This window comes from Mastigoproctus giganteus, chromosome 11, assembly GCF_048544385.1.
Source record: "Mastigoproctus giganteus isolate SK-2022 chromosome 11, ASM4854438v1, whole genome shotgun sequence".
Taxonomy (NCBI): Eukaryota; Metazoa; Arthropoda; class Arachnida; order Uropygi; family Thelyphonidae; genus Mastigoproctus; species Mastigoproctus giganteus.
In genome coordinates this window covers 116,980,457-117,006,214 of record NC_143585.1, presented here as the reverse complement: position 1 = coordinate 117,006,214, position 25,758 = coordinate 116,980,457, and the positions used below count along the sequence as shown (strand labels likewise).

General features: G+C 37.3%; 1 protein-coding gene across 2 annotated transcripts in view; it reads left to right on the top strand.

The window, feature by feature from the left end:
• eIF3a (eukaryotic translation initiation factor 3 subunit a) overlaps positions 1–25,758 on the top strand; it is a 399,865-nt gene that overhangs the window by 264,884 nt on the left and 109,223 nt on the right. For both annotated transcript variants that reach the window (XM_090385008.1, XM_090385009.1), the window contains one exon: positions 2,883–2,906. In XM_090385008.1, coding sequence (XP_090241134.1) covers positions 2,883–2,906 — 24 coding nt within the window. The remainder of the gene's footprint in view (positions 1–2,882; positions 2,907–25,758) is intronic.

Below are 25,758 nucleotides of genomic sequence, written 5' to 3'. Positions count from 1 at the left end.
AATGTGGAACAGTATCAGACCTCTACTGAAAATGAAGTATGTGATATAATGTAGAAATTTTTTGCTTGCAGTTCCTTTTTTAATATTCACCAAGCAGTTCCTTTAACTATAGATTCTGTAATTTCTTTTCCACAAAAGTCAAGATACATATTACTCCTTGAACTACCTTGTGAATAGGACATTTGCACCTGTCCAGTCCTTTGGGACTTTCTAATTCACACTAATATTATTATTATTATTATTATTAAAGGTTTGGCAACGTCTCTTGTTTCTTCTTGAAATTTCTATATTGGTTCCAGATTCCTTATGGAGCAATTTCACTTTGATCTTCTTTTCAATTATTGTAAAATCATTGAACTTGTAGTGAAAATTAGGTTGCCTCCTGATATATCCATTCCTAGCATTTCTTCATGTGCGAATGTAGAAGCGAAATGTTTGTTCAATTTGTAGGCCATCTGAGCAAGATAATCAGCGGTTATGCCATACATAACAAGTAGACCAGTGTGCTTTTGGCAAGGTTCTGTGACAATTCAAGACACCAGTATTTCCCCCCCAAACCACCACCCCCACTGGAATCCTTGAACAAACTTTGGCAGTTCTAGCCAGAAGCATTTCACTGACAACATACCAAGCAAATAAGAGTATTCAAACAAGGCTTGCTGCCTTTGTCTCTGTCTGAAACAGCACCTTGGTTACAAAGATCCTCTCATCCAATCCACCAGCTTTCTGAACTAAAAATCCAGAGGAGTTGCTGCAAAATTCAAAATTCATACATAGGGTTGAAAATCTAGTGCCCTCTAGAAAATGCATTCTTACCACCTTTCATTCATCAAAGTGTCTTAATTTGATCGGGGCTGGTTATCTTACTGCTCAATATGTCCATATATATATATATATATATATATTAGAGTTACTTTACATGCCAGAAATATTGGACACTTTAAAATTGCATGCCATGATGTCATTGCATATACTTGATGTGGTGCAAATGACTATGAAATTACATCACATTTAGCTACAAAATCATCTGCATTAACTGCTAACCCACCCTGCATATTCATGAGTATGTTCAGAGTTGGAAGGAGAAAAAAAAAAAAAAAAAAATGTCTAAGGCAGAGAGCTGATCATCATAGAAAGAAGCACATCCGTTTAGACCAGAAACCAACCAAAAGAATCATTTATGCCCATCATATGATACTTATTAAGATCACAAAAACCTATACTGTCACTTTCTTGGCTGTCACTCTATCTTTCTTGGCTGTCATATCTATCCTTCCCCATGCTCCATTATTGCCAAAATAAAGTGGTAGGGAAATGGCTAAAAACCCAGTCACTTCTGAAAAAAAAAAAATAATAATAATAATAATAATAAATAGAAATAAAATAAAATAACTTTGAGGCGAAGGAGGTACTGGATGATTCACTCTTGTAACTCTTTGCAGAGGAAGAAATGGACAATCGAGCATCTATACTCCATTAGAATCCTGCAGATGGATCCATCAAGTCCAGATCGTAGCTAAGTTCCTATACTGAAATTATTATGGATGATTCAAGTGAAATACTGATGACATCAAGGCTTTTCTGCAAAAGCATGACACCCAGTTGGTTCCTGCCTACAGGAAACATATCTAAGACAATTGAAGACTCTTACTCGCAAATACGTAAGGATTGAACCTGGGATGGGTTGCTAATGGAAGAGATGCTATACTGTTGGCAACTATACCCCATTTAAATCTGTCACTAACCAATAACATAGCAACAGTAGAGCATTTAACAGAGTGCGCCATATTTTCCAACTGCGATTGACGTATTTTCAGACAGACCTTGATGATCTTATCATTCATTGCTTTCCCATGTCTTGTTTCAGGAGGATTTCAGTGTACTACCCTGTAGAGTAGTGGTAAGATTAATGGAAGGGGACATATCATAGAGCATATGTTCAGCGAGAGCGATTTCTCCTTTTGAATGTGGGCAAAAACACCTTCTATATGCCCAACATTGATCTATCTGTTTGTTTCCCCTTCCTTCCTCCCTTCATTTATTTGGGAAATGGAGGAGAATATATATGGAAGTGATCACTTTCATATATATTCTCCTTATTTAATGGGAAATAGTGTCTTCCTTTAGTTTTTCCAGAATATTGATCAGGCTGAGTGTAATGCCTCTGGCATCTGTTTCATACCACTATGGTCAGTCAGGAGGCAATCAGTGATGCAGCAACATTTTTTTTTTTTTTTTTTTTTTTTTTTAAATGATTTTTGGCAATTTCAGTTTTATTTAAAAAATTAATTCAAAAACATGAAGTATTGTATTGCTTGAAATTATTTTTATTAGCATGCTAATATAATTCCAAATTTCAGTAATTTTTGGAATTCTATTGATTCCCCCTCTAATGCAATTATTTTTTTATTCAGTTTTCTCATGTTGCTATATAGAATATTAAATAAGTATATTTCCATTTCAAGGCAGGTTCATCACCACACATCTGCCAAATTTTTCAGAGTCCATACTAATACTTTTTTCTAATTAAACTAATTGTTGTCTTTATGAAATTGAAATTGAAATATTCAGTATGCTTTTACTTATGTGGTGGTGCCAGCCCAAATTGCTTATGAGTATTTATATAGCATTAAAGGGGATTTTTAAATTGCAAAGATGTGTGGTTATTGAATGGGACCAGTTTATTTTAGAACTTAAATTTTATTATTAATAATTACAAAATTTCCATTAATTCTTGATTCCTAGGATATTTTTAATATGATTGTGAGAATAAACTTTTTTTTTTTTTTTTTTTTTAGTTTCTTTAAATTTCATTGTAATTTTAAAAAAAAATTTACAAGTAGAAATTCGTTATTCTAAATACATTCCTGTATTTTTTTCAGCATTGAAGATGACTGGCGTAAAAGGTGAGATTCTTTCAGCCAAAACATTTTGTTATGTAAAATGAATGCGTTGTATAATGCCAAAGATTGAAATTGTACTTTGAGCATAATGCATGATAAATTCATTAATATAATACTGCTTATATATGATCATAATCATTGTTATTTTTAATGCCATTTATTTGCAACACAGGAATTGCATATAATATCCAAGACAAAAAACTCAATAAATATTTCTTCTCCCCCCCCTCCCAATATTAAAAAAATAATAATAAATAATGATAAAACTTTGTGACTGCACTATTAAATGAACTTTTTTAAATGGTTATCCCAAACATAAAAGATTATTGAAACCTTATGGCATGCTTAAATAAATTGCAAAATCAGTGGGTACTTTTTCTCTGTTGCAGAAAAGTTTATTTTTGAATTGATCAGTTACTGGATGCTTAGTTGATGTATATGTTTGAATTCTTAAAGCAAGTTGAATATCTTCTTCACAAGAATAGGGGTCTGATAATCAAATATAAGGGTCACATTAAAACAAAAAGGATATATATTAGAAGTATGGAGCTAAATACTTTGATTTACAGAAAGAAGACGACAAAAAGATTAAAATTGCAGAGGGTGATTTGAATGTTATTTCTGTTACTGAGGCAGAAAAAGTCAGGGAAAATGTCAAGTACGGAAAGGTAGCATGTGGTGATGTGAAATGGCTGGGTAAGGAGGAGGATTATCATGGTGATTATTACATTATTCTGATGGTGTTTTCTAGAAGCCATGTTCCAGAAGATTGGAGCAGGGCATTATTGTATCAGTATATAAAAATGGAAATAAAAGTGAATGAGGAAATTACTGAAGAATGCCATATTAGCATGGCATGTAAAATCAGTACAAGTATCTTAGAGAAGTAAGTGGGTTAGAAGAAGTCAGATTTTACTTCCAAACAGGGATGTTAGGATAAAAATATCATATTAAAAAAACTTATTAAAAAATGATGCAATGAAGAAGTCAGAAAAAAAAAATTCCCTACATCATCCATTCTTCCCCCTCTAAATTTTTTTTTTAGTTCTTACGTAAATTTATGCAAATTATTCATTCCACAACAGCAGATGGAAGTTTGTTCCTATAATCAGCTATTTGCTGGCTGGAAACAAATTTCCAAAAATCTGTCCTGCAAGCATCCTTCCTCAATTTAAATTTATGCTCCCGTGTTTATTCTTTGTGTCCTCAATCTTTTCAAAGCTTATAAATGTGTCAGCTGTATTTGAAGATTTGTTGATCTGTAAAAACATACATTAAAGTATCCTAGAAGTCAACTCTTTCAAATATTAGTAAAACATGGCATTATAGAGGAAGAAAGCTTTAGAAATTTTCAAACTTAACAAATTAATTTGGAAAACCTGCAGTGAAGATTTAAAGCATTGAAAAATGGTTAAAATTAAACTTCACAGTGAAAGTGAGCTGTGCCTTATCACTTTTTTTTTAAATTTTTTTATTGAATGTTTTGCACATGTGTAAAGTGCCTGTTGTTGATGTGCATTCAATATCACAATCCAGTGCACAAATAGGAATTCAGCAATTATTTTTTTTTTGGATACATCCCTTCTGATTCTTCCTTAAATTTATTCACACTGCCTATTTCTACAGCACTATATGGAATTTTGTTACAAGAATCTACTACTCTCTAGCTGAAAGAAAGAAAAATCAGTGGACTTTTATGTGAACAGTATCAAATGCTTTCCCAAAATACAAGTATATGATATCACAGTTATTTTTTTGCATCCAGTTCCTTTGTCACTGCAACATAGTATCCAATCAACAAACCCATGCCATGGCTGAAATATAACTGCACTCCTGTATAGATGGTCCTACATTGCTTCTTTAACCAGTGACTCCATGATTTTTGCTGGAACAGAAGTTAAGCCAATTGCTCTGTAATTACTCATATTACCCTCTGTTTCCCCTTTGTGAATTGGGGCCACATTAGCATGTCTCCAGACCACAGGACCTCCCTGAATCCAAAGCTGCTCTCATAATTATGGCTAAGTCTTTGCTGACCTCCTTTGCTGCCTCCTTTAATATAATTGGATAGATCACATTCACCCAGGTGCCTCTTTTTTAACTTCAACAACTTCTTTTCAGATTTATTTTCAGTTATAACAGTCATTTAGCTCCCTGTTAGAAATTGATAAGCTTTTGGCATTGCCCTCTCTAAAAAAATTCCTAATGTGTGAATGTAGATGCAAAATACCTATTCAGCCTCTCTGAAACCTGAGCAGGGTCATCAATAGTTAAAACTGTTGACAAGTGGGCCAGTGTGATTTGTACCCTTCCTACTCTATTAGTATAAGTAAAAAAGTCTTTTCTGCTTTTCTCAACTGTTCATCCGGGCATCGATTTAGGTCTAAGCCTGGTAGCTTCTGTGATTATTTCTCTGAATGCTTCCCATATAGAATTTGGTTTTGGTAACAGTTAGTTGGTCCGGTTTTATAGAATTTAAAAACTGTTTTAGACCGCTGTAATCACATTTATGAAAGCAAAAACCTTTCCCTTTACACTTGATGGTAGTTACATCTGTAAGTAAATCTCACAATAGAATGTGATCACTAACCACCTAGTGATTCCTTTATCCGCAGATTCTTAATGCATGAAGAATCACTGTTAATAACATGCATCGGCAAAAATAAAATAATACATTTTTTTCACTCCCTGTTAAAATTCCATGAAAATTCTTGTAGATTTGACATTGCTAAATTCAAACCTGACCACCATATTGCTGTAACACCGATCAATTTTAAGAGAGAAGGGATTAAAGTTAAAAACTAAATAAAAAATATTTCATATATTTTAAGAAAATATTACATACAGTACTAAATATTGAACAATGGGTCAACCATTGTTCAAAAAAAAAGTGTTTTGTTATCATATAAACATTTCTATTAACAGAAATGTTTATGTGATAACAAAACACTTTTGTTTTGTTTTGTTTTGTGCTTTTTATGATCATCCATTGGTGTCTCCGGTATGAGATACCAACAGTAGTCTGCCAATGTATTTGGAATCCATTTTCCCTGGTATCTTTTTTGCATTTGAGTTGTGGCACCCTCATTTTAGATAAAATGAGGGTGCCACACCTCACATTAACTAAAAGAAACTCTTTGCCACATATCATCTCCACTAATTCTGGTGTTCCCAATGTTCAATTCTTTTTCTCACTCTTTTCTTGTTGTATATTAAGGATGTTTGATTGACTGGAAATCCTATCTATAGCTTTGCTGATAATAGCACACTATATTCCACAGCTAATATCCTTAAATGCTAATCATCAGGTAATTTTTCAGTGGGTTAAAGAAAACTTAATTTCAATCCTTCTAAAACTTAGTTCTGTCTTATTTTTCAGAAGAAATAGTGTACTGTTCCTTTGCACATCTTTCATGACATTCAGAGATTGACAATATTACATCTCTATTAGGTATTACACTGCACTGTCCAGCGCACTGCACTGCACTGCGCTGGACAGTGCAGTGTCGGTCAGTTTGGTGTGACATAAGCATTGGGAGATCAAAATTGAGAGTAGGAGTGTGCTATAGGCCTAATGACTCTGATGAGTATAATAAGAAACTGTGAGCCAGTAAATCAGAGAGTCTTATAATGGGGGATTTTAATTTCCCAGATATTGACTGGAATTTGTGGGTTCGTCACTCACACACTAGCAAGGCTTTTGTGGATTTATTGGATGATTGTTTTCTACATCAGCATGTTCAGGAGGCAACTAGAGGGAGTAATACTCTTGATCTGTTTATCAGTAGTGATTCTTCATGCATTAAGAATCTGCAGATAAAGGAACCACTAGGTGGCAGTGATCACAGTGTGCTGAAGTGGGATTTACTCAAAGAGGTAACTACCATCAGGGGTAAAGGGAAGGGTTTTTGCTTTCATAAAGGCAACTACGATGGACTGAGACAGTATTTAAATTCTATACAGTGGGACCAACTGATGATGTTACCAACAGCAAATTCAAAATGGGAAGCATTCAAAGAACTTACCTTGGAAGCTACTAGGCTTTACATACAAACTAAGAAATATTGTTCAAAGTTTAGGCCTAAATGGATGTCAGATGAACTAATGAGACATATGGTAGAGAAGAAAAATGCATTGGATACATATAAATTAATGGGTGACATGGAAGCCTATGATAGATATAATCTGGTCTGTAACCAAATCACAAAGGAGATTAGGCAGGCAAAGGATGCAAAGAAAAACAGAAAAGAGTTCTTTACCTATGTAAACTCTAGAAGGAAAGGGATGAATCAGATTGGTGCACTGGATATTGATGGTGCAATAGTTGAGGATCCTGCTCAAGTGGCTAACAAACTAAACGAGTATTTTGCATCTACATTCACACATGAGGAGTTATTCAGGAAGGGGAATGCCAGAGGCGAAGTAAACTCTGGTAGTGAGCTAGATGATTTTGTAATAATTGAGAGGAAAGTAGAGGAGAAATTGTTGAGGATAAACATAAAAACACACCCGGAGTGGATGGGATCTATCCAGTTATATTAAAGGAGGCAGCAAAGGAAGTAAGCAGACTCTTAGCCATAATTATGAGAGCTTCTTCGGACTCAGGGGAGGTACCCATAGACTGGAGATGTGCAAATGTGACCCCAATTCACAAAGGAGGATCAAAGGCTGACACAAGTAATTATAGACCTGTAGGTTTAACTTCTGTTCCAGGAAAATTAATGGAGGCACTGGTTAAAGAACCACTGCAGGATCATCTAGACAAGACTTCAGTAATAGCTCGGACACAGCATGGTTTTGTTAAGGGAAAGTCTTGCCTGACCAATTTGATTGGATACTATGATGCAGTCACAAAAGAACTGGATGCAGGGAATAACTTTGATATTATATATTTGGATCTTAGAAAGACTTTTGATACTGTTGCACATGGAAGACTGCTGCACAAATTGGAGCAGTGTGGCATTGGAGGCAAATTGCTGCTATGGATAAAGGGATGGTTGAGGGGGAGAAGACCGAGAGTGGTAATCAATGGACACTGCTCATCGTGGACTAAAGTTATTAGTGGAGTCCCTCAGGGTTCAATATTTGGTCCATTGTTGTTTTCTGTATTTATAAATGATATTGATGATGGTATATCAAGCTTAATGTCCAAGTTTGCAGACGAAACGAAGGTTGGCAGTGTTGTTAAGGACACTACTGACACTATGCTGCTGAAACAGGATCTAGAAAGGTTGAGCAGATAAGCTGAGGTGGCAAATGAAGTTTAACATTGACAAATGTAAAGTACTACATATGGGAAACAGCAACCCCAGAGCAACGTATAAACTCTGTGGTACTACACTGACAGTGGTAGAGAATGAAAGGGACCTGGGGTTAATTGTACAGGCAGATATGAAGTTCTCTGAGCAGTGCAGTTGGGCTGCAAGAGTAGCTCATGGTGTCTTGTCAATGATATACAGGAATTTTTCTAGCAGGGATAATGAGGTGATTAACCCCTTGTATAAGGCAATGGTCAGGCCACATATTGAGTACACATTGAGTACGTCTGGAGGCCTCATTTCAAGAAGGATGTAGAGCTGCTGGAATGAGTACAGAGAAGAGCAACAAGATTAGTGGATGGAACAATGGGTTGCTCTTATGAAGAAAGGCTTAAGTTTTGCAAATTACAGTTTCTGGAGACTAGGCACCGGCGAGGTGATCTGATAGAGGTGTATAAAGCCTTGAATGGTTTGAGCATGCTCAATGCTGATGGGATTCTTCCTCTTGCTCAGAATAATTACCTGAGAGGGCATAAATTCAAATTGAGGAAAGACAGATGTAGGATTGATGTGCAGAAATTTGCCTTTAGTCAGCGGGTAGTTGGTTGGTGAACAGACTTCTATCCCTTGTTGTGGAAGTTAATAGCCTAAATAAATTTAAGGCTCAGCTGGACAGGTATTTCGAATGAACGGAGGGGTGAAATGGGAGTGGTTTTTTAAATTTATTTTTTATTTTTTGGCTGATGCTACATAAGCTTGCTTTCTTGCATCATATGCCTCTACTAATGCTAAAGGACATCATAAATATTAAAATATATCAATATCTGCAGATTAATTTCCTACTGGATTATACAAATGTCTGTGGGATCAGCTGCTGTTCTCTTACATAGTTTAGTATCCAATGAAATCACACCAGAAAGGAGCACATGTGTATCTCCCCAACACATATATAAAATACAACTGTAAATGTGTATTAAGTAAGGGTGTAAGTATAATAGAAGTATTCAAAGTATCCAGGAAGAAGTATTTTTACAAATTGTAATTCATTATTTCTTTATTATACTTCAGCTTTGATTTATGTATATTATACTACAGCCTTGCCTTATATAGACTATACTTGAATTTCTTATCTACATGTTATTTTAACTTCCTACTGATATACCATGATCCCTAATAAAGGGTTGGACAGTTATGCTCCTGGTATACCCGATGTACCTTTATTAGATGCTGTTTTATTTGCTTTTTGCTTTCTAACTCTAAATTTTATACCTCAAGCAAATCGAGTTGCTATTGCTTTCCTACTTAATTCAGCATAAGCCTTTTCTTTTTCATTGATAAATAGCTTAAAATTTTCTCAGGGATATAGCTCAAATTCTTCACATCGCACATGAAATATATTGTTGGCTCTCCCTTTCTGTATTATTTATTTCCCTACTATCTGTCAGGCTAACAGTTATTCTGCCAGTTTGCAGCTAAATTTGAATATAGTTTGCTGATAAATTTGATCATTTGGACCCAGCTAAACTGGCAAATAAACAGATAGTCTTGCTAATTATTGATTAGATGTATTGAGTGGTGCTAGACCTTGTCGATGTACAATTCAATGTATTCTATTATTAATAATTAATCTTCATCACTATTTTAGTTTTTACTTTTATTTTATTATTAATTGTTTATTTATAGGGTATAATGCATTAAACAAACTCAGGGTATCTTAACCTTTATATGTTCTTTTGGCATAATGGCTCACTTTGAATACTTTTATCATAAATCAGTATTCGTGCCTGCGTGTGACTAGGTCAAAAGACACACAAATGTTTGATGCAAAAATTTTATAAATTTTCAAATATTTGTACATATAAAATTTTTACATACATATATAATTATGTGGCAATTACATTATGTATCAAAATTAAACTTAATTCCAATTAAAATCATGAATTTAATTGTTCTAAATAGATTTTAATTGATTTAATTAATTGATGAATTTAATTATGAAAAATGTGTCGATTTTGGGTTGTACTTTGTCTCCCTTCCTGGTAAACTGAAAGGGGATTTAATTTAAAATCTCCTGCATTGTTACCACCCAACAATAAAGTCAACCAATCCTTCGCCGCTTTGAAACCTGGCATGTGTTTTTCTTCTTTTATGAAACTTCTTTTAAGTTTGTTTTCAAAAAAAAAACCCTGCTTCATCTGTGTTAAAAACTCTTTGAGAAGTATAACACACAACATCCCTCTTCAATGATATTATCAAGTTATTTTTTGAACATTTCAGCTCCTTGATCTGCACTTGCAGCTTCTCCCTGGATTTTAAATCTATCGAAACAGCCCTTACCACTTTTTCCACTTTTTTTTTTTTTTTATTAGATTTTTTTTTGAGGTGAGCTTTCTCCTGATCATCACATAGGCTAATCGATTTTTTTTTTTTTTAAATAATATTTAACTTAACTGAATTCTGCGTTGGATATTATCTTCAATAAAATTATTTAGAAGTCTCTCCATTTCAATCCTAATAGCCGGCCTACCCGTGGTTGCTTGCAGTGGAACAGCTGTCTTTCTGCTGCTAAACTTAATTATTTATTTTTTATAATTGTTCTTACAGTTAAACCTGCCAGTCCTAAATTATTACACACATCCACTTGCCATTGACTGGAATTGATTTGCTTCTAAACGACTAATTTAATTTTCAAATTCAGTCCTTTTCTTACCTTTGTATTCTTTGTTCTGTGTCCAGACGTTGCTTTTTTCATCCTTATCTGTCCTTATTAACATTTTCAAAAATGTAACTGCACTGGTTGCAGTTATTGGATACAGTGTTCGTGTAAACTGTCCATTATGGATGATGTCTAACTGAGTGATGATGAGACTCTGGATAAATGCATCTAATTAATGCAAATATTACAAGCAATATACTTGATCATTTTTTAAAATGTTGATCTCAGAACTATGTAACAAGTCACAGTACTGCAATTAAATTAGCGTGGGAGAAAATTTCACTGAGCATGGGAAAATTTCTGAAGTCAGCATGGGAAACTTTTTAATTCTGTTTTGCTATTCATTATCAAGCTATCGACTACATCAGATGAAACGTGTTTGTGAAGCATGCCAAAAATGCAATCTGTATGCTGGTAAAAGAGTGTTATAATGAGTTGTGGCAACGTTATTGTGAGATATGGGATAAAATATAATAACAGTGTTATAGCGAATCACCATAAAGCGAACCGTATTATAACAAGGGCCTGCTGTTATAGCCAGGTACATGCACTGCCTAGCTGGGCTATACATTCCTAATCCATTAAAGTGTCTTTAAGTGCCAGAGATATGGATACTTACAAATTGCATGTCCTGGAGCCCTTGCATGTGCTTTATGTGGCAAAAAGGACTGTGAACTTAGTTTCCAAATCATGCATCTCCAAAACCCAATCGTAAAACAAATCAGCAAAAACTGAAGTACACCTGTGACACAAGAAAAACAGATGTTGAGGTGATACCAGATGAAACAGTCCTGGAACTGATCCATCTGGTATTCATCTGTAGAGGAAGAAATAGCCACATGACAGAGTCATACACTTTGGAAACTGATTGAAAGATTTACCAATCCCAAATAATGGCTAAATTCCTTCATTGAAATTGTAATGGATTCCAGTGAAACAGTGATGACACCACTACCCTCCTGAAAAAAGCAAAAACCTGTTTTGCTTTGGTTTTCTAGAGATATACATAAAGTTGGGTGATGACCTCATTCCACTTCAATTATTTTGTAAGGATTGAAGTGGAATGGTCTCTCTCTTGGAAGAGTTACTATTCTTGTTGGCTGCCAGACACCATTTCAGCCCTAACTTCCCAAAACAGAAGTAGAGGCAGTAGTCAGCCTTACCTTATTGTTTTATTGGCCACCTGGGACTGACATCCTCGTACTGGGCCATCTGTTTGCTACCTAGGACTGGCATCCCCCAGACACACCTTGATTAACTTAAAAAATGTAATTTCTTCCCTCATTTTATTATCAAGAGATTTCAGCAACATTGAAACTCCGAATGTCACCCCATGATTAATGTACTGCTATTTATCAAGGAGCTGTATCATAGAGAATAGGCTTAGTGACAGTGACCCCTCCCTTTGAAATGTGTGAAATGACACATTTTCCCTCATGTCTGCCAGTATGTTTTCTGCAACTGATCTTTCTATTTGGGAAGTGGAGAACCCATATGGAAGTGATCACTTCTACATGATAACCCCTCTGCTTAGTTGGAAACAATGAACCCCTTTAGGATATCAGAATGGAAGGCTGACCAAACTGACAGGAATACCTTCTAGCATCTCGAAGATTTTGACATCACTAAAAGCAGTTATGGGTCTCTCAGTTGCATATACTACACAGAAAATATCATCTATTTGATTGCAGTTCCTAAAAAATCTCTGAAGTTTCCACCATTTCCAAAATAATGGTGGAATACACAGCAGAAAAAAAAAAAAAAAAAACCTTCAAAATGAAGCTTGGGGGATATTTGGAAGATACCTTATTTTACACCATGTGTCACCAAGGTGGTCTGAGACAAAATCCAGGGAAAATGCATCCTTCACTGATTCTTGAATATAATAGATGCACTATTGTTGGTCTGATTGCAATAGCAATTGGGAAAAGGTTTTTATTATCCATTATCTTAGTCTCCTGATTTTGAGTCCTGAAACAGTAAAATGAAAAAAAAAAATAATAAATAAAATAAACAATAAGTAAATAAAAATAGTTGCTTAATTTCACATTAAAGGATTTTTTGCCTTAAGCAGGCCATTTAATATAAGAGTTGAAAACAGCCATCCCGCTTAAGAAGGGTGACAGCTTTTTTCGACTCTTATGTTAAATGGCCTCCAGAAGACATTCATTATGGACTGATTAAGCACATTTCAAAATATAGATTGCTTCCTCTGGTTTGCTAATACTTATATCTGCTTTCCCACAGGGACATATGTGGCTGCAGACCTCTTAGCCCAATTGCTAACATTCTTCCCAATCATTTAATGGCTAGTTTTAGATTATCCACTTAATAGTGAGTGGGTAATTACTCATTCTCACAATTGGATAATGAAAGGGTAATTTACCCATTCATTAACCAATTATTTGTGAACTGCAAACAATTAGAACCTTGCAAAGAGACAGTTGCATAAAATGAAAATACTGCAAGTTGAATTGGATGTTGTAGTATAATTTAATTTTCACATAATTTATATTATGCAGATAAGCTTGGAAATCTACAATAATATGCTATTTTCCTTTGTGTCTATTGTTTGATGATGCCAAAGAAATGAAGTGTCCTAGATCAGTGGTGCCCAAACTACAGAGATCTCTATGGATGCTTTCAAAAATCAAAAAAGGTTTACGGACCCCTCAAAAATCAAAAAAAGTTTGCAAGCCCATATATATAATGCGTGTGCACGTGGTCAGCCTCCATTTCATGGACGACCCCCCCCCCCCCCCCAGAACTGGTTGATAGACCCCCGGGGGTCTGCAGCACCCAGTTTGGGAAATATTGTCCTAGATGATCTGTTAAACTTCCAGTACAACAACATAAAATTTTGCTTCCAATGCACCCATCATTTTTTCCAGTTATAGAAATTGTTTTACTGCTATAATTATTGAAATTATCATCTATATACATTGCATATAATCAATCTGAAAAGCTAAATCCATGTTTATTGATGTTCATATTGAATTACTAAATGCATGTGATGGGGTTTTTTTTTTTTTTGTTTGTTTTTTATCCTCTTTCAGTCAGATGTGTTGATGCCGAGAATGTTGGTATTTTCGATTATGGAACTTGTTTTCTTGCTGTAATGACTCAATTATTATACTGTGATCTGTTTATACTTCATATAAAGAAACTAAAAAAAGAGAATGGCAACAAGATTGGAACGGAGGGGTCCTCTTACCAAGAAAGGCTTAAGTTCTGCAAATTGCATCGGCTGGAGAGTAGGCACCTGCAAGGTGATCTGATTGAGGTGTATAAAGCCTTGAATGGGTTGAGCATGCTGAAATCTGATGGGATTCTTTCACTTGCTCAGGTTACGAACCTGAGGGGGCAAGAATTCAAATTAAGGAAAGGCAGTTGTAGAATAGATGTGTGGAAACTTGCCTTTAGCCAGCTGGAACACACTCCCATCTGCCATTGTGGAAGTTGATAGCTTAAATAAATTCAAGGAGGAACTATACATACCTTTAGAGGGTATGGTTGTGTGAAATTATAATTATTATTTTATTTTATTTTTTTTTTTTGGCTGATGCTGCAAAACTCATTCTTCCTTTCTTGCATCACATGCCTCATTTGCTATTAATATTACCAAAACCTGTTGATGCCCCTATTATGTTGACGATTTCAGTATTTACTATCACTCGAAGAATATGCGAAATATAGAAAATACAAGGAAATGTATTTACTTATTTTCCCACAAGGAAAATAAGTAAATGGGCACAAACAAATGGCTTCCAGTTTTCTAGCCAAAAAAACAATGTATACACTTGCGGTAGGAAACGAAACCTACACCCAGATCCCGAACTTAACTGGATGGATATATGATCCCAGTAGTACCAAGTAAAGCCAGTCCTCGTATAGCACGATAGTTGTGTTCCTAGAAACCCTCGTGCAATGCAAAATCGTGCAATATAACCAACAGGCCCTATGGGAAAAATGGGGTTAGGTGCCGACCACCAAATTTTGAACACACATTTGTAACCAAAACATTACCAAACACAATAAATAAATCGTAATAAAATACGTAAGTATTTTATTAAGACTATTACGTAATAAAATATTGATAATGCTTTTGCTTCTATCGAAAGCAAACTTGTTTTTTGTTTGGTTTTCTATCTTTGAGTTGTTCCTGCTATGAAAGTTGTTTTTATTTTCTCTGCATTCTTTGTAATTCTCGGCGTTGCTTCATTTAGGTCTGTAGCATGTGCAATATCACATGGTCTTTCATTTTGCTCAAAGCATTCTACAATTTCATATTTTTTCTCTATCTACAGAGGCGGACTGGCCTTAAGCCTTACCAGGGAAACCCGGTGGGCCAGAGGCCGCTGTGATTTTGGCCATAAACCATAGTATGAGGCCACTATAAATTTTCCCGGGTAAGAATTTTTGATCCAGTCCGCCTCTGTTTATCGATATTGCTTTTCTTTTCCTCTCTGAATCTGCAGTGTCTTTACCAGGGCGCTTCCTTTTCACACCTTTTAAGTATTTTGCTCATTTTTAGGGAATAAAGCACAATTACAAAACGAGGAGCCACGCTTGATACACATAAACAAAGCTGTGCGCGTGTAGCAACTGAATAAACAACACCGTAAAGGCAGAGATACGCTATTAACACCTCGCATTTTACTAAAGCACATTTCTAGGAGTTACGACCATAAAACAATAAAAAGAATTTCCAGTTGTGTTTCTGCTAGTGCTGTTTCTGTTGTTATAAACTGGTAGTAAACTCTAATTGCATCTAATTGCATTTGCAATTATACCGATAGCTGGAATTCTGTTGGTTTTTATGTTATTATAGTGAAATGTGTTTCCCCTTCACTGATAAAAACAAAATAATACATTTTCAGAATCTTCTCTTCATTCCTATCTTGTTGTGTTCAGTTGGGGTGATTCTGCATTCGACTGCCATTTTTTGTAAACACAAAGGCGAATCGTGCATAAGCGAATTTGGTTTGTGTTATATAAGATATCGTTCCCCTATTTATAAATCGTGTATGATCGAATTCGCGTAGTGTAAACACGTGTTATACGAGGACTTACTGTATACGATTCTTAGGGCTTCTTCTAGATAAAAAAACTATTATTCCTTGAACATATTAAGCAGCTGAGCCATTCGTGCATCAAGAAGTTAAACCTGCTCAAAGTTCTTCCTGCAATTATGTAGGGTGCAGATCGATATACACTGCTTAAACTTTATCTTGCAATAGTACATTCTAAGCTGGATTATGGAGCACCTGCAACTCTGCATTCTTTGAGATGGTTAGATCCCATACCACACAGTTTGCTCAGATAACACTTGGAGCCTTTTGCACTTCACCAGTACAAAGCCTTTCTGCAGAAGCCTATGAACCTTCATGACAGCTTAGATTACAGAACTTATTATTACACTATGCCATCAAGATAAATCCATCACCGATCATCCAAATAGAGAGTTTCTGTTTTCATCTTACTGGGAAAACTTATACCAAGCCCACCCACGAATGAACCGACCTGCCAACATCCATCTAAAAGATTTACTATTAATTCGAGAGCTTAATTATGACAGCAGAGCTACTATGACTGCACAGATATTCCACCATGGATTTTAGTTCAACCCATATATGAACATCTCATCACCATAAGTCACCAGCTCTTTGGACTGGTAGTGACAATCTGAGGGGTGGTGACTTATAATACAGTTGCCTTTTGTCTTCAAGAAACCGACTTAACAGCATCTGTTACTACCTCAAACATTTTAAATGGAAGGGGATGAATTAGATTGGTCCACTTGATATCGGTGGTTCAACTGTTGATGACCCTGCTCAGATAGCTAACAAACTGAATCAGTATTTTGCATCTGCATTCACACATGAGGAGGAATTAAGGGAGGAAAATTCCAGAAGTTTATCAGACTGTAACGGTGCCTAATGATTTTGTAATAACTGAGAGCAAAGTGGAGAAATTGTTTATGTTAAACATAAGAAAGGCACCTGGGGTGGAAGGGATCTCTCCTTATATTAAAGGAGGAGGCAAAGGAACTAAGCAAACCCCTCAGCCATAATTCTAAGGGCATCTTTGGACTCAGGAGAAGTATCAACGGACTGGAGATGTGCAAATGTATCCCCAATTCAGAGAGGGGGATCGAAGGGAGACACACGTAGTGACAGACCAGTTAGTTTATCTTCTGTTCCAGTTAAAGTAATGGAGTCACTGGTTAACGAAGCATTGCAGCATGGGTTTGTTTAGGGAAAGTCTGGTCTGACCAATTTGATTGGGTACTATGATGTGGTCACAAAGGAACTGGATGAAACAAATAATTTTGATATCCTATATTTGAATTTCAGGAAAACGTTTGATACTGTTGTGCATGGAAGACTACTATACAGATTGAAGGGCAAGTTACTGCAATGGATAAAGGGATGGCTGAGTAGGAGATGGCAGAGAGTGGTAATAAATGGACATTGCATTACGTGAACTAATGTTAATAAAGGAGTCACCCAGGGTCCGGTGCTGGGCCCATTGTTGTTTTATGTATTTATCCATGATATCGATGAAGGTATATCAGGTTTTATGTCTATGGTTGTTAATGACAGTAAAGACACTATGCTACTGCAACAGGATCTAGAATAGTTAGGCAGATGGGCTGAGAAGTGGCAACTGAAGTTTAACATATACTTCATAGAAGTGGCAACTGAAGTTTTGCTACCCATATGCAGTACTTTGACAAATGCAAAGTACTGCATATGGGTAGCAGTAACCCAAGAGAAAAGTATCAATTGTGGTACTACACTCAGGGATGTGGAGAATGAAATAGACCTGGGGGTAATTGTTCATTCAGATATGAAGCTGTCTGAGCAGTACTAACAGGCTGCCAGAGCAGGTCATAGTCTTGTCGATGATATATATAGGAATTTTACTAGCAGGGAAAAGGAGGTGATTATCCCCTTGTATAAGGCAGTGGTCAGGCCACACCTTGAGTACTGCTTACAGATCTGTAGGCCTTTTTTTAGTGAGAACAACAAAGAGGTGCTCTTACGAAGGATGGCTTTAATTATACAAATTCCAGTGTTTTGGGACTAGGTGCCTGCAAGGTGATCTAATTGAGGTTTATAATGCTTGAATGGTTTGAGCCGGCTCAATGCTGTTTGGATACTTGCTCAGATTAATAAACTGAGGGGGCATAGATTCAGTTTGAGGAAAGACAGTTTTAGAATAGACCTGCAGAAATTTGCTTTTAGCCATGGGTTGTTGTTGGAACAAACTTCCATCTGTCGTTGCGAAATTGATAGCTTACATAAATTCAAGGTGGAACTGGAGAAACATTTAGGAGGAATGGATGTGTGAAATGGTTTTTTTTTTTTTTTTTTTTGGCTGATGCTATATAAGTTTGCTTTCTTGGATCACATGTCTGAACTGATACTAATGCTAACTTATAATGCACGTGAGTTTTGATTACTATTTTATTCTAACTGTTTTTCTTTAGAATTATGAATGAATAACTAAATTAATTAGCAAATAACCTAATAAAATTAAATCAGTGGCCAAGAAGAGTATTGCTCACAGTAATACTGTTTATTGCTAATACAGGTGGTGCCTCGCAATCCGACAGTCGGATTTCGCGGGACGGCGAAAACCCTACACGATATTGCACAACAGAATTCTTTGCTGGACTACGTAACTGCGTTTAACGTTACTAAATAGAACTAAATAGTGACGGCTGCTTCATACATTTTAACCAATGGTATTAAAGAATGAGAGTAACATTTAACCAATGATAGATAAAGCGGGAATAGATCCCTCAATTGTTCAGCTACGTTAGCCGCCCTCAAAGATAGCTACAGGTATGCCGTCAGTTCTTCCTCAGTTATGAGACAACATTATCTCGTTAATAATCGTAGTCTGAGTTCACATTTGCTCTAGTGGTTTGTGCTAATTTATAATTCTGCATTTCTCATAAAGTAAAAAATTTTGTGCTTTGGCAGTTATTTATTTTTTGAGTGAAATTTGATAATGGGTCCAAAGAGAAGTGAACAGCGGAATAATTCAGGAAAGAAACACACTTGGTTGAGCATAGAAAAAAAGAAAAATTATAGAAAAAGTGCAGAAAGGTAGAACAATAATAGATGCAGCTCAAGAGTATGACATCCCTAGGTCAACCATGGCAACTTTTTTGGCAACAAAGAGACAAGACTATAGGTGCTAGGGTGTTCGCTGGAGCAATGAAAATTTCTGACAGAAACAGATCTTTAATCAATGAAGAAATGGAAAAGCTGCTTCTTACCTGGATTAGAGAAAGACAGATGAAAGGAGATCCAGTAACTCAGGCAATGATCTGTGAGAAGGCTAGGTTAATTTTTGAAGAATTGCAGAAGAAAATTGGAGGACGTATCTTAGATGAAACTGATGAATTCAAGGCAAGTCATGGGTGGTTTCACAGATTCAAAGGTAGAACAGGTATCCATAGTGTTCTCAGACATGGGGAAGCAGCTAGTGCAGATAAAAAGGCTGCAGAAGAGTTTGTGAAAAAGTTTGAAGATTTAATCATGAAGGAAGGCTACCTGCCGCAGCAAATTTTTAACGGGGATGAAACTGGGTTATTTTGGAAGTGCTTACCAAATCGAACATACATCACGCAAAAAGAAGTGATGCTCCCAGGACATAAGCCTATGAAAGATAGGCTTACCTTGTTATTGGCAACAAATGCAAGCAGAGACTTAAAAGTAAAGCCACTTCTCGTTTACCACTCTAAAAATCCTCGCTGCTTTGGGAAGAAAATCATCAAGTCCAAACTGCCAGTGATGTGGAGATCCAATGCAAAAGCCTGGGTAGACCAGAAAGTCTTCAAAGATTGGATTTTTGAGGAGTTTGTCCCGAGCATAAAAAAATTCCTCATTGACAACAATTTACCTTTGAAAGCACTGCTGATTCTTGACAATGCTAGTGCCCACCCCCAAGACTTGGCAAACATTCTTGAAATTGACTTTGATTTCATCAAAGTCCAGTTTTTGCCTCCAAACACCACATCACTGATCCAACCCATGGATCAAGAAGTAATTGCCTGTTTAAAAAAATTTACACCAAGCCTTTGTTTTCACAGCTTTTTGACGTGAGTCATTCTTCTGATAAAACACTGAAGGAGTTCTGGAAGACTGAGTTCAATATTCTTCACACCATTTCCTTTATTAAAACTGCCTGGGAGGGAGTGACACAGAGGACCCTTTGTGCATCCTGGAAGAAACTCATCCGTTCCTTTTTTCGGGATGACAACAATGCAGTCCAAGCCGCTGAAGAATCAGAAGCAACTGCGGCCATGCGAGAAATCATTTCGATGGCGGAGAACCTCGACATAGGAGAAGTTGATGAGGCTGATGTGGAAGAGCTTGTGGAGAATCACGATGATGAACCAACCGTGGAAGAACTGAAAACACTCAGCGAACAGGAAGCAAAAGAGAGAGAAAAGGAAATTTCACTTGAAGAAGAAGACAGGGAAAAAGGGCCGATGCCAACAGCTGACATTAAAGGAATTTTATTCCATTGGCAGAAGGTGCAGTCTGCTTGTTTAAAATGGCACCGCAACATGGCCCCAGGTGCCAATCGATTTTGTGATTAAGTGTCTTTGCCAGTGAATTTGCGCTCTCTTGAATAAATAAAATCGTTTTCTTTATTAACAATCAATTAAATAAGCTTCAGTAAAGAAATCACTTTACTTGAACAGGGGGAAAAGTAACCTTCTTTTATTTTGCATCACTACTAACCCACTACCGCTTGGTCACAAAGGTGGCACTGCTCCTGCCTCCACGTGGCGGGGCCGGTAACCTGGAGGGGAAAAGGTCTCCCTTCCAGGGCGAAATGGAGCAAGAAGTCCGTAAAACCCAGAAAAACACTGGGTGCATAGAAGAAACCTTGACAAGGCAAGAACAAGAGGAGTCTGGTTCTGTCGCAGCAAAACGTCAAAAGATTGACATAGGCAGAATCCGAACTCCAACCTTCTTGATTATTCATTCAACTGAAGAACAACCAGTTGGAAAGCTCTCTCCATTTCTGGTGCAGAAATACCTAGAAAGCACAATAGGAACTCCAAAGACAGTTCATCGTCTAAGATCAGGTGACCTACTAGTTGAAGTTGCCACTGCTCGACGGGCTGAGCAACTACAAAAACTGAAAACTTTTGATGGAACTTCTATCACCGTTTCACCCCACACTTCCCTGAACACGTCAAGAGGTATCATCACCGAATGGGACCTCGTGAACGTGTCAGACGAAGAACTAAAACAAGAATTACACGACCAAGGAATCGTTAATGTCAGACGAATTATGACAAGTTCCTACACAGAACATAATACCTACTTTTGACAATCCCAAGCCACCAACAGTGATAAAAGCAGGCTACCTTAACTGCCGAGTTAAACCGTACATCCCGAACCCATTACGCTGCTATAAATGCCAGAAATTTGGGCACTCACAGACAGTCTGCAGAGGAGTAGTTGCCTGTGCCACGTGTGGATCCATTGAACACATTAGTACTGACTGCACAGCCACAAGACCAATCTGTCTGAACTGTAAAGAGGCACACCCAGCATATTCCAAAGAGTGTTCCCTTTGGCAGCGTGAAAAAAAGATACAGCGGTACAAAACCGAGCATTACGTAACCTACCGAGAAGCCAAAAAATCCCTACCGGTTCCAAATACTAATAAGCCTACTTATATAAGCACAAATAACCACAAAACACATATCAGTTTCTACCCAAACAGAAGTAACTATACCACCAAGTAAATCACTAGCTGAATGGGCAAGGTCATTGTTGTCCCCAGTACCAACGCCCCAAACGAAAAACAAACAAAGCAAAGCCATAAATACGCCAATCTCAGTACAACCTGATGCCATTCAACAGAATACCACAGTATCTACTACTCCTGACTCAAACCAAACAGAATACATGGACTCAGAAGACAATTTGAATCACGACGAACAGGTTCTAGAACTGTTCTCCAATGAGGATATGGATACAGGGAAACCTTATTTCCCAAAGAAGGGGAAAGGTAAACTTGACCGAGGCAAATCTTCTGTCCCTCGAAAAGAAGTCGAAGGTTCCACTAAACCCAAATAATGCTTACTTTCTTACAGTGGAACTGCAGAGGCTATCCCAGTAACTTGTCCGACATCCAAGATCTTCTTTCACAATATGATCCTATTGCCTTTTGCTTACAGGAAACCAATCTGACACCAAATATAAATGTTTCCCTTCGGAAATACATAATACATTATCAAGATCGTGTTGCACAAAATTCGAACAATCCAGTCCGTGGAGGAGTAGCACTGATCATCAACGCCCAGATACCCTCAAACCACTTCTGCTAAAAACAAACCTTGAGGCAGTTGCTGCACGAGTCAATATTAACTTTGATTTAACCATAGTCTCACTATACTTGCCACCTAACTAAAATATAAGCTATGCCGATTTAGAAGAATTAGTAATACAACTTCCCAAACCCTACTGTATCTTAGGAGACCTCAACAGTCACCATCTGCTGTGGGGAAACCACAATCTGGACAAGCGTGGACAAATCATTGAAAAATTACATCAACAGAATCTGATAACTCTCAATAATGGGGCTCACACCTATACACATCTTCCGACAGGATCTACATCAGCTATTGATGTCTCTCTGTGCACAGCAACCATATATCCTCTATTTGGATGGACTATTCACAGCAATCTGCTGGGCAGTGATCATTATCCTGTGATGTGTCACATTAACACAAGCATTCCCCACCTTTCTTATCGGATCCCCAAATGGAACTTTTCAAAAGCTGAATGGGATGTGTACAAGCAACTAGCAATACTAGAAGAAAACCAGATCCAACAAACATCCATAAACCTGGCAGTAGAATACATATCTAATCAAATACTGCAGGCAGCAGACAAAGCAATTCCAAAACAATCCACAAAAATATCGGCCAAATCAAAAGTGTGGTGGAATGATGAATGTAATGCAGCTAAAAAACAGAAGAACAAAGCATGGAACGTCTTCAGGAAGTTCCCAACACCAGAAAACCTCATCCGCTTTAAACAGGCAAGAGCAAGGGCAAAACGAGTCAGGCAGACTAGCAGAAGGGAAGCATGGAGACGCTTCGCATCCACAATTACAAGCACGACAAAAACTCAAACAATATGGCCAAAAATACAGCGGATCAAAAATACCAAAAATACACAAAACAACCACGTGTCAACTGTCCCATGCTCACTGTCAATGGCCAAGATATCACAAAACCTGAGGATATCACAAACACCCTGGGTAAAGCTTTCATGAATATATCAGCCGCAACATCATACTCGCAATATTTTCAGGCACACAAAGCACAAGCTGAAAAAAAAAACGTATCAATTTTGAATCAGCATCAATTTCTGCGTACAATCTCCCTTTCACAATGTCAGAGTTGCATCATGCTCTATCGTCTACTAAACTCAGTGCAGCAGGGCCAGATGGAATCCACTACATCATGATAGCAAAACTCACCGAACCGGCTCTCAAGACTCTGTTACTCCTCTATAACAGAATATTCAAAGAAAACACGTTCCCCGACAAATGGCATCATGCTTACATTCTGGCTTTTCCAAAACCAGGCAAAGACCCTACAAATCCGCAACATTATCGACCTATTGCACTCACTAGCTGTATGAGCAAGGTCATGGAAAAAATGGTTAAGGCCCGACTAACCTGGTTTCTAGCTCAAAATGATCTCCTAAATCCTGTGCAATGTGGTTTCCGGGAAGGTAGATCCACTCTTGACCTTTTGATCAAGACAGAAATAAACATTCGGGATGCCTTTGTCCGAAAAGAACATCTTGCAATGGTCTTCTTTGACATTGAAAAAGCCTTTGACACTTTTTGGAGATATGGTATTATGCGAACCCTATACGATCTGGGATTTCGCGGACACCTACCACAGTTTATCAGAAACTTCCTGCATTGCCGCTCATTTCAAGTTAGAGTTCACAACCACTTATCTTCAAAATTCATCCAGGAAGAAGGAGTACCATAAGGGTCAGTGCTAAGTGCTACTCTCTTTAGTATAATAATGAATTCAATAACACACGACCTACCACAAACGATATCCACTAACCTGTACGCTGATGACTTCAGTATCGCCTGCCATTTGCCTTACATGCGAATGATAGAAAGGTAGTTGCAATGTGCTATCAACAAAATAGCTAAATGGTCCCAAAACAATGGTTTTCGTCTCTCACACCAAAAAACAGTTGGGATACACTTCTGTAGAAAGCATAACCTACACCAACATCCAGAACTTAGACGAGAAAATCAGGTCATACCAGTGGTCCCTAGTGTCCGCTTTCTGGGTGTGATATTCGACCAAAAACTCACCTTCCTTGATCATATAAAAACGCTCCGGACTAACTGTCTTAAAAAGCTTAACATTTTAAGAGTTCTATTGGGCACAACGTTGGGAGCTGACCGTTACACGCTGCTAAATCTCTACTGTGCACTAATACAGTCATGTCTGGATTATGGTTCTGTCGTATATAGCTCTGCTAAACCAAGTGCTTTACATTGGCTTGATCCTGTACACCACAGCGCTCTTCGTCTTGCACTGGGGGCGTACCGTACATCATCGGTTCAGAGCCTATATACCGAAGCGCATGAAACACCCTTACAGCTACGGAGACAAATGCTTTTATTAAATTATGCCACAAAACTCAAAGGGCATCCAAACTACCCCACTTGGAATGGTGTTTTCTATCCTAAATGGGAAAACCTTTATAGAGCTTACCCATCAATAAACCCACCAACTGGGATACGTCTTCGCTCACTACAAGTTGACTGGCAAATTGACCTGAGTAAGATACAGCCTACTGCCTCTCACGCAGTCCCGCCATGGATGTATCATATACCGCCATGTGACTTTTCATTCACAGCTTGGGGAAAACACACCATGTCCCAACAGAACTTGCTAGCTACACATACATGCCACACTGAGAACCCAGCACGGCCAGTACACACCGATCTACACTGATGGATCTAAAACTGAAAAGCATGTTGGTGCAGTAGCAGTATTTCCTAACATCACTTTGTCCAAAAAACTCCCCACTGAATGTAGCAGCTATACTGCAGAATTCTGTGCTGTCCACATAGCCTTAAACTACACACTCTCAAGAACTAGACTGCACAGCGTTATTTATACCGACTCCATTGCTATACAACACAATACAAAAAATGATAACCCCTTACTTAGACAGATCTGGAATACTCTGACCAAGTTAAACCAGAAGAAACAACAGTTTCTCTTATGTTGGATCCCTGGTCACGCTGGCATTTCTGGAAACGAACAGGCCGACCTAGCTGCCAAAACTGCTACCAATCCTATAGACCAATCCTTCACTACATCTATATCTGACTGTAAGTACATTATAAATAAGCGATGCATTGAACTATGGCAACATATCTGGCAGAATCAAGCCAACAATAAGCTACTTGGCATAAAAAAAAATCTAAAACCATGGAGATCTAGTATCCGTGAGAACCGACATGAAGAAGTTGTATTAGCCCGATTAAGGATAGGCCACACACACACACCTGACACATCTTTATTTGCTGGCAGCCACTGACCCACCACTGTGTACAAACTGAAACACTCAAGCTCACTGTCCACCATCTACTTATTGATTGTGCCAAGTACAATATTCAGCAACAAGCTATGTTTATCTCATTTCCCACGACGAACACCTCTCTCAGCATTTCTGATCTACTAGGAGACACACCACATGTGACCAAAATTTTTGATTTCCTCAAACATATAAAACTATACAACACAATATAAACTTGAATAGCATCTATACAGACGCAATTC